Here is a 10,034-nt window from a genome sequence, read left to right as displayed (position 1 = left end):
CACGACATAAAACAATACAGCTTATATATAAAATCTTGTGCATCAGTAACACTTAGAATACAAGCTTGACTTCGTTTAACGCTGAAACATATGCTAATTACGTTTAATGTAAGCCGAAGAGCGTGCACTAACATTTTCAGTGGCGCTTTAACTCAAAACAGGAAACTCGTGAATATTCATGTAAGCTCCGCCCAGTGTCACCGAATATTTCATAACACCGGACTCAAACCGGGGCCTTCTTGCTGTGCTGCACCACTGCGCCACCGCGTGGACATCTTTGAGGTTGGCCGAAACATCCAAACATCGAGCCGCAGTGAGTCGCTGCGCCTCCGTGACGGTAGGTGGCGCCGTGTCGTTTGGCAGAAGCGGAAAGACTGTGAATGGAGGGAATTTTGTAGTGGATGACAGCGATGTCGGGATAAACGTTCTTACTCAGAATGAAACTTCATCAAAACAAAGGCAGAACACATTTCTAAGAACCCTTTTAAGGCGCTGAGAGTTTATCCTGGGAATCATGGTTCACTCTCCTGCAGTGAGACTCGTTCAGTGATGATGGCTGAGAGACGCAGCGCGCGGCTGGAGGCTCTTCTGATCGATGCAGTCAGTCAAACAGACGCCAGGTAAACACTAACTTCACATGAGCTTTAAATATAGATTTATTTATAGATTTATAGAGTTAATCTGTTTGTCACAATGATCACATGTTGGGATCAAGCTGCCACCTGAACACAAATTATTAATTGCAATTTCTGATGGCCAAAACAACAGAAATCGGTTTCCGAGGTTTCATGAATAACTTAAATATTTACGTTAAGTCATGATATAGATGTTCGTACATTAGAAATAGGCTGAAAGCTTCTTTACTACCAAAATAGTGTGTGATTGCAGAACATGTCTTTTATTGAACACTGGAGAAACACATTTTGGGAAAAGAAGTGTATGAGGCGGTGAAGGAAATGAGATCCTGTTGAAATTATTGACATAAATACTTTAGCTAAAGTAATATGTTTTGTGTAATATCTAACTTAATGCTTGGTCAAAACAAGTATTTTATCAAAGTTTGTACTCTTTTCTGTTTATTTTCATAAATAAGATTCATTTATTTTTATTCAATAAACACCCCATTAAAGTATTTTAATTTTTAAATAGAAATAATCTAATTTAACAATAACATGATAGCTATTATATGATATGATTACTGATGCAGTGAGATCTAGTCAGATGAAGAAGTGATAGATAAAAATAATATTAATAAATAAAGTTAATTAATAATAAAAACCATGAATCTATGAATGGTTAAATGAATTTGTAAGTATTAATCAGCCTTTAATAGTAATTAACAAAGTAACAAGAATCTCTGTGTAAAACAATCTTGCCACGACAGAAGAAGTGTCTTCTTGATACGAGTGGGACGCAAAACTATGGAGGAACTTTGCTAACATTTAAGAATAATATGTTTGAAAGGATTAATCATAGAAGTAACCTTAAAATAATAATCGTAAGCATAATTATTTTATACACTAATTGTATTATATGATTAATGCCAAAAAATGAAGCATTATAAACATGGTGATTATCTCTAAAGTGGACACCCAACTTAATTATAATAACCATCTGAATCCAACCATGTCAACAATTGTAAAAGTCAGCCAGCTGTTTATCATCATGTGAATTATTGTGGTTTCAGACCCAAATACCTTTTACATATTCTTTAGTTAAATCTGTTGATTTAATTACCTTCAACAAAATCATTAAAGGTGCTAAAGAGGATGTCTTGTTTTATACATTTTTGCAATATTACTTTACTAACTGATAAAAGACTATTTATTAGGTGCACTGAAAGGAATAATATTAATAGGGATGAACGAGTACAGCATTATCTGTATCTGTTAATCATATGAATTATCTGTATCTGTACTCGGAGTGGGTAGGGCCTAACCCGGAAGTAGGCGGGGCTTGTCTTGAAATAGGCGGGGCTTTAACCGTTATGTTATTTAAGCATGCAATTTATATATTTATAACACTAACTTTATCTTACTATCTTTTTTTTTTTTTTTGAAATAAAAAAAAACTGGTTAGAGTCAGCTGACTTAAAAAAAAAAACTTTTTCTCAGTCGACAAAAAGATCCTCTTTATCACCTTTAACACAACTGGACTGTTGCATGTTGTCACATGCAGACATGAGTATAATCTTGTAATTGTTATAAAGGTGTGTAGAGTCTCTGCTGTGTCGGGGTGCAAACCCGAATGGGATTGTCCGGGATGGTGTGGCAGCGGTTCATTTAGCTGCAGGAAAAGAGTCTGAGAAAGGACTGCGTTGCCTTAAACTCATCCTTCAGCATGGAGCCGACCCAAACCTCAGGTCAGTTACACCGTTAGACACGAGTGGTTCGCTGCCACAGCTGTAATCATATCAGTTACACGCCAGCTTTCTAGGAATGCTTGGCTATGATTGGTCATTCACGCCATTCAGTGTAATAAGAGTATTATTCCCATGGCAAAGGAGTACAACTGAACATTCATCTGGTACACCAGTTTTTCCTACATAGCTGTGTTGAAGATGAAGTTGTTTTTTTGGTTTGTTTCAGGACTAGTGATGATCTGACTCCATTACATATTGCTGCGTCCTGGGGGTGTTTTCAGAATCTCAGATTACTATTAAGGAACGGTGGAAACCCAAACCTCAAAGATCAAGTAAAGCATTCAGTGCATTAACATCTCCAGTATTGACCTGCATAGATGTAGGCCTGCTGTATGGATCTAGACATTTAACCCTGTATTTTAAATCAAGTGGAAGCTAAAATTAAAAAAAAGTGTTTACTGCTCTATTTCTAGGATGGGAATAGACCATCTGATCTGGCTGAACAGGAGGAGAACAGTAAATGTGCTAGTCTTCTTCAAGAGTATGAATCACACACATCCAAAGAGGAACACGATGTACCCAAATTTCAATATTGTAAGATTTTTTGTTGTTATCATTTATGTTATTCGTCAGGCCTTGTTGTAACACTGTTATATTAAGGCCTCCGCTCTGTAAGTGCCTCTGTATCACACCTGATTCAGATCATCAGGAGAGACATTCATGAACTGAGCTGCGTTCTGATTGACAGGTCCCTACACAGTGTTCACTGCTCCCTGTTTCCTGAGCACGTTCACTTCACTTGACAAAATGCATTCGTTCAGAACACCTGTAACGTCACACAGACGAAAAACGACCATACTTTTATTTAATAAAAGTAGCCCAAGAATCCTGCTGCAGTGTGTGTCATTAATGTTAATCAAACAACAAGACAAAGAAAGTTTCTGCTCTTTAGTAGATTTAGTAGGATTACTCTTTAGTTTATACAGTGAAGACTATGGAGTTGTTTCACATTTGTTTTTTTATTATTATTGTTTATTTCACAGGAAAGCTATATGTAACCTCTAAGCTGTTCCTAATGAGCTCTAAGAGAGTGAACGGAATATGTCACACATGTTGCCTATAAATAATGAGTTAATGATTCTTTATCTCTTCATTTTAATTCTTTACATAGTTCTGCATTATTAAGAATATATAAATAATCCCCTTGGGTCTGTTTTGAAGTCTTCTAATCATTTAGTAGTTAGTTTTTATTCAGGTGATCAGTTTTGGTGATTGGTATCGGTCGATACTGCTATCAGTGATGATCGGTGATTAGCCCCAAAATCCTGATCAGAGCACCCTTACAAAATATGGTAAGGGTGTGTGTCAGGACCAGAATTGGAACGGTTTTATCTTTTGTTTGTGTATGGAGAAAAAAATTATACTATCATAATATTCTATCGTCCTTTTTTTTTTCCAGCTATCCTTTCTGGCCAGTCCATGAGTGACAGTTCATTTAGTCCAGAAGCGTCAATGCTGATTCCTCCTGGAGCAGAACCACTGAGCAGCACACGTCTATCCTCTTTTTCCAGCAGGCACAGTGGAAAACCTTTGAACAGAGAAAGTCAGGCTTTCTGGCTCTCAGACATGTCAGATCTTGAGTCACATGATTCTCATATTTGGAATAATGGTGAAATTTGTAAAGAGTTACCCATATTGTCTAGTACTTGTCTTTCTGCTGTGGACAATAAAAACAATCCAGGGGTAATATTTGAACATCAGCATCAAGCCGCAGATAGTGATTGTGATGTTTTGCTGTCTCAGAATATCCCTGTTCGTTCTCAACAGGATAACCGGAAAAGTGTCACCTTCAGAGGAACTATTGATTATTTGCCTGTTATTGGACAAGATGATCATCAGCAGTTCTCTCTCGATCAGTCTAGTGATCTTACATTAGATCTTTCTCAGTACCCTGATTTCCTAGATACTAAACGTATGGCTACTGTATTACAGAATCAGGGAATCGATGTCACATATCCCGACGATGTATTCATTTTTTCCAAAGAAGTCAACACATTGGACGATGAATTTGATAAGACTGTTGTGGGGCCTGTGCAACTTGATGATGATGATGATGATGAAGAATTTAAGAGCATCATTCAGCCCCTCATCAGTAGTGGATCTAGTGAGTACAATAGCTGTGGCAGTGACCCGTACCAGAGCCCAACTGATGAAGGTTCAGTGGAAAATGGGTTGCCTAGTACTAAAGACAGTGGAAATCCATCTTTGACCAAACCATGTGCCCACAAATCCGAATCGACTGTAGGGCAGAGTGTTTTCAGTGTTAGAAATGAACACCTTTCCTTTGTTGGAGATGGAAACAGACAACTGCCAGAAGGAGTCAGGAGTCATATTGAACAAATGAGTTTATCCGCAATTTGCCGAGATGCTGGTAAGTTCGAGGTGGCCAATACTGAAACTGATATTCCAAGTCCATTTGTCACTGGGAGAACAAGGTCCAGACTGAGTCGTCATTCAGAGAGAATGAGCCAAAAACTGCCCTCCTTACAAACCAGCTCTTGCCTCTTTGAACAGACACTACCCACCGCTACCCGTTTGCGACGCAACACGGTTAAGTCACCATATGGAATGTCAAAGCACAGTCTTGATGAAGACGGAATCCACAGAGAAAGCAAAATAGAGGATGTTGACTCGCAGTTGAGCTGTTTGAAGTTATCTGTGAGCTCAGATGGCCAAAGCCAAGCTGACACGCAAATGTTATCCGAGAGCATGGCTGACACGGTCTTAATTTCTGAAAGGAGTGTTGAATCACAGTTGGAAACGAGTGCCAGCGAGGCTGGTAATAAGGTAATTGCTTCTGTTTGTTACAAAGATCCAGTGGAACATTTGACTGATATGACAGAAGTGAAGAATACCACAACAGGAACACCACAGATCATCCCTACTGCTGTAGGAGACAAAGAGTCCTGTGTTACTTCTCAAGGGTCTTTGCCATTTCAGGTAAATAACTCAGAATCTCCTTCCAGTTTGATGTACGAATCCCCAAAAGCACAGAAGAATCCAGGGCGCTCTGGATGTACACCTCGGTATAGCATGAGTCGACTGTCAGGCCATTCGTCGCGACAGACATTGGCAAACCTTTCTTGCACACCTGGGGGACAGCCCGTAAGTACTGATACGGATGAACCTGTGGAATACCTTTATACTGACACTGAAGAGGGCCATAAGCTCATCGAGACTCATGTTCCCCCAACGGCCAGTACCTCCTTCAGCTCTAGCATAAGCACCAATATCTCTGAAGACACACTTCTTTATGATTGGCGCTCCCTTCAGCTCGGGTCTACAAGTCCAGACTGTAGTGCAGAAAGCTGTCGTCCCAAACAGGATGATGATGTTAGAGTAAGTGGCCTAACTGACAGGGAACTCAGAAACAAGTTAATTGAAATGGGAGAAGATCCAGGACCCATAAACAGTCAAACCCGCCCACTGTATGTGCGCAAGTTGAAAAGATCCCTTCAGAATATGTCACACCGCCAGAAGTCAGTGCCTCTGAGCCCCACTGATTACAGTGGTAAGTACACAAAAATAAATGAACGACATGACGCCCAGGTACTCAACAGGTTCATCTGGCTCATGAGATTTTATGTGTTTTTTTGTTTTTGTTTTAATAATTGGCCTTAATTGACATTTAATCAGGCAGCGTACTTTAATTTAGTGTCTCATAAAATACGCTAATTGGCTAGTTGTCATTCTGATTGACAGCATGAAAGATACATATAAAAATGAATCTGGCTTAATATTTTGTTACTTAATTGATGATAAATAGTTGAAAAGTAAATTGGGCGTCAAAAAATAAAGAGTAGATAATCATATACATGTCATGCCTTATTAATTATTTCTTTCTCAGCTGCAGGTTACAGCCCAGAACTCGAAAATGCGCTTCACAGATTTCTGCTCCCTAATTGTCAAGCAGATGAGCTCGCCCTGTGTGAGCAGTTTGATAAGCCGGATCAGAATAAGAGATGGCGTGAGGGTTTCATTAAGTCCAGCTTTAACTACCTGCTGCTTGACCCACGGTATGTATTTCCCTCACATTTTGTTGCCTTTATTTGGACAATGAATTATTTTATTGTTTACTAACATTTTCTCCCACTGCTGTTTTATAGAGTGACAAAGAATCTACCATATCGAAGTCAATCCATGATTCCTAAAGAATGTTTTCAGACGTTCATCAATGCAGTTTTCTATGTGGGGAAGGGAAAGCGCTCTAGACCTTACAGTCACCTCTATGAAGCTCTGGAATATTTCAAAGGAGACAAGACCTCAAAGGTCAGATGTGTCCTTATTTGATTACATGTGATATTTTTGTGTGAGATATTTAGTCTAGGGCTGCTCTCGACTAAAGATTTTTCTGGTCAACTATTAGTCGTTCATTTTAAGCGATTAGTCGACTAATCGCACATTTATTAATACAACCATATAAATTATAATAAAGAGCCTTTAATGCTTACATAACCTAATCAGTGTTCAAGCGCACACATAATGCTTGCCACAGTGCACCGGCAGAAGAAATGATTATGAATGTGTTGGGGAAAAACGGCAAGGAAATTGCTTTAACATTTTAATAATTAATTGATAAACTACTCTTTTCTGTATTTTCGGCAGAAATCTCAGCAGTAGTGGACGCGCCTATGCATGTTTCATGTGAATTACATAACCTGAGAATAGTTGTTTTCCATTTGAATTGGTTAATTGTAAAGTAGACATTTCTCTTTCATGTCTGTGAGGCAAGCTTACATGGAGTTTCGGTTCTTTTTGGCACACTCAAGTTCACAGAGAGAGAACCCTGAACCCTGTTTGCTTTCATTATCTTACAAAAGCACAAAGTTTTGTTGTTGTTCTGAGTGTGCAGATTCAAAAGATGTATTAGGCCGGGTTCACACCGCAAGCAGCAGCAGAGCGGAAGCAGCGCGTATTTTTTCTTCACCACCCATGTTAACAGATGAGAGCGTTCACACCACACGCAGAGGCTGCGCGGCAGCAGAGCTGCGATCGTTTCGGCGCTGGGTCTATTTTTGCTGTACTGCTAATGCTCAATTAAAGGGAAAGTACACCTTTGATGGACAAAATAAATATGATTTCACACAAAAAGTGCTCAAAATGCACAGAATAAGCATATCTAGTGTCTTTTAACAAGAACTGAAGTATGTCATGAAAGAAAATCAATATTAAAAAATATTTATAGAAGATTTACTCATTTAAACTTGTTTTTAATTATTCAGTTTGGGCTAAAGTATGGTATATTATAGAAAACTAAACTAGCCAGAAAATATGATATATAAACATTATTTTAATTATTACACAGACAGCAGTATAGGCTCTTGCATACCCAAAACAAGCCCGAGTTTGCTGTCTTTTTCGCCGAGTTTGCAGTCTTGTAAACATGTTCATGCGTCAGATGAGGTAAAACACAAAGCTTACCTCATTTTTGTGCAGCAATGGATGACACGAGGCTTTTATTCATTTATTTTTATATTTATTTTATGTTTATATGTTTTACACCTTGCATGTTCACAAACTTTCAAGACTATCAAGTTTAACAATGACCAATTATAAAAACAAATTGCTGTCTTTGTAATGAAATGCTCACTTTATATGTAGGTTGGAGCCGCTGCTGTGATGCTGTACAAACGCTTCCAGTGTGAACACTCGCGCGTCTCTGCAGCTGCAGTTCACGCTCACGCGCTGCTAACGCGCTGCTTCCGCGCTGCTTCCGCTCTGCTGCCGCTTGCGGTGTGAACCCGGCCTTACTCTTATCTGTATGGCCAAAAATGAGAGTATTTTAAGTACAATTGATCGTACCGGTGCCTCCATGTTAGCTGTCATGCAGTAAGCGTGCTACTATTCAGCTTTCATACTCCTCACATACACTTGAATAGCCCACATTTTTCTAGATTAACATTAAAGCGAGCGGCCATGTAAAGTTGCTACTACTTAGGCTACATTTTTCAGATAATAAGCCATATTTTAGGCGAGCGTTCTGGATGTCCTGCCCGACATACTGTAATTACCACATAGACCAACTGTTAATGATCTGTCCGTCACAGACTGCATGGCTTCGCCACTTCCTGTGGATTTTTTTTTACCTGCCACTAAAAAAAATTTTGGTCGACTAAAGTGTCAGTCAACTTTTAGGGGGCAGCCCTTATTTCCTGACTTCTTGATTAATTCAGAGAGTGGTTTACTGGATACCTGCTGAAAATAGATCAGTCTATTTGCAAAAGAATCATTCAGTGGAGTTTTTGAACTGGTGCACTGAAAATAATCTACTCAAATGATTGATTTGATCGTTATTGCTGTCAGCTCTTTCTTCACTTATAAATAATAAGGAACTGCATATTTTTCTGAAATTGAATAAAAAACAAAACAAAAAAACTGCAAATCTCCCTTCACATCTTAGTACCGCTCTTGCTCATGCTTCTTAATGTTAATAATAAATGCTATGATGGTATTTTTCTCTTGGTGTCTCCAGAAACTCTGCTCAAAAGTGCAGCACATCCTGCAGGTCTGGAACGCCGGGCATGGAGTAATATCTCTGCACTGTTTCCAAAACGTCATTGCTGTGGAAGCGTACACACGCGAGGCTTGTATGGTGGATGCCATTGGTAAAGAGATCTGAACTTGGCTGTTTGGATAGTTTTAAATGTTTTTTGCAGAACAAATTTGCATCTTTAATGTCTTAATTGTTAATTGTTCACGTTTATCTTTTATTAGGGCTGAAGATGCTCACAAACCAGAAAAGAGGAGACTACTATGGTGTTGTGTCAACTTGGTCTGTGCGGAGAAAACGGGAGTTAGGCGTCCACCTGCTTTATCGGGCGATGCAGATCTTCTTAGCTGAAGGAGAACGACAGCTCCGACCCGCCGACATCAGATGAACCATCGACACTGTGACATTACTGAAAACTGTTACTGAAGCATATGCATATTACAAAAACACTAACATATTGCTGTTTTATCAATAAATATCAGCACTTTATCACTGACTGAAGACCAGCTAATGTGCAGCTGCAGAGAAATTACTTTAAGAATTCAGCAAATAACAAAATACAAACCACAGCAGTTCAAATTCCAAATTTTATTAAATGTTTATCAAATTTTGTTAAATCTTTTTTAAATGTATTGAAATGATTTTAATGCATAAAATGAGCAACCTACAGTGGTAGATTTTTGGTGTATTGCATATGTCATTACATAAATCATTTTTAAAGTTTTTAAATCCTTATCCATTTTGTGAAATTAGGTCTTAGATATATCTGTAAAATGTCTTTTTTATAGTTTTGATATGAAATGTATGATAGAGCTGATTGTTAGATGATTAAGCTAGTTGTTTGTACCTTTATAAAGAAATCACTCATGTAAATAAAAAAGTGAAAGAATATTTTTGAGTTGATTATTTAATGAAAGACAAAAAAAGAGGCAAAAAAGTGCTATATTCATTTTAATGTATATATATTTGTATCATTTTATTGTTTTAGCAACAATAATCCATTACTTTTGAATATCATTGTTCTTAAATAGATCGTGTTGCAAAAATTTGTATATAAAAATATGTCTTAAGGTGCTTAGGTGACCTCCAATTTTTTTTTCCTGCTCAGAGCAGAGCTCAGAT

The 10,034-nt window shown here is 38.2% G+C and overlaps 1 protein-coding gene across 2 annotated transcripts; it reads left to right on the top strand.

Moving 5' to 3' along the window:
* Positions 1 to 288: 288 nt before the first annotated feature.
* Positions 289 to 9,773, top strand: ankle1 (ankyrin repeat and LEM domain containing 1). Of its 2 annotated transcripts, none has more exons than XM_067411291.1 (9): positions 289 to 620; positions 2,210 to 2,362; positions 2,589 to 2,694; positions 2,836 to 2,956; positions 3,822 to 5,933; positions 6,276 to 6,438; positions 6,529 to 6,691; positions 8,895 to 9,027; positions 9,137 to 9,773. In XM_067411291.1, exons 1-9 carry the CDS (start codon positions 550 to 552, stop codon positions 9,298 to 9,300), a joined length of 3,186 nt encoding a protein of 1,061 aa, XP_067267392.1. In that variant the 5' UTR covers positions 289 to 549; the 3' UTR covers positions 9,301 to 9,773. The 2 variants fall into 2 exon arrangements, with proteins under 2 accessions (XP_067267392.1, XP_067267391.1); XM_067411290.1 differs by having other exon boundaries at positions 6,270 to 6,438.
* The last annotated feature ends 261 nt before the right edge of the window (positions 9,774 to 10,034 follow it).

The sequence above is a fragment of the Chanodichthys erythropterus genome, chromosome 15 (genome assembly GCF_024489055.1).
Source record: "Chanodichthys erythropterus isolate Z2021 chromosome 15, ASM2448905v1, whole genome shotgun sequence".
Taxonomy (NCBI): Eukaryota; Metazoa; Chordata; class Actinopteri; order Cypriniformes; family Xenocyprididae; genus Chanodichthys; species Chanodichthys erythropterus.
The sequence above is the reverse complement of the archived record's forward strand: the minus strand, read 5'-3'. Positions and strand labels throughout refer to the sequence as shown.

Coding starts and splice junctions, on each gene's coding strand:
- ankle1 (XM_067411290.1), top strand. CDS start 550: ATGATGGCTGAGAGACGCAGCGCGCGGCTGGAGGCTCTTCTGATCGAT. Junction 2,957..3,821: donor TGTACCCAAATTTCAATATT/GTAAGATTTTTT, acceptor TTTTTTTTCCAG/CTATCCTTTCTGGCCAGTCC. Junction 5,934..6,269: donor GAGCCCCACTGATTACAGTG/GTAAGTACACAA, acceptor TTTCTTTCTCAG/CTGCAGGTTACAGCCCAGAA.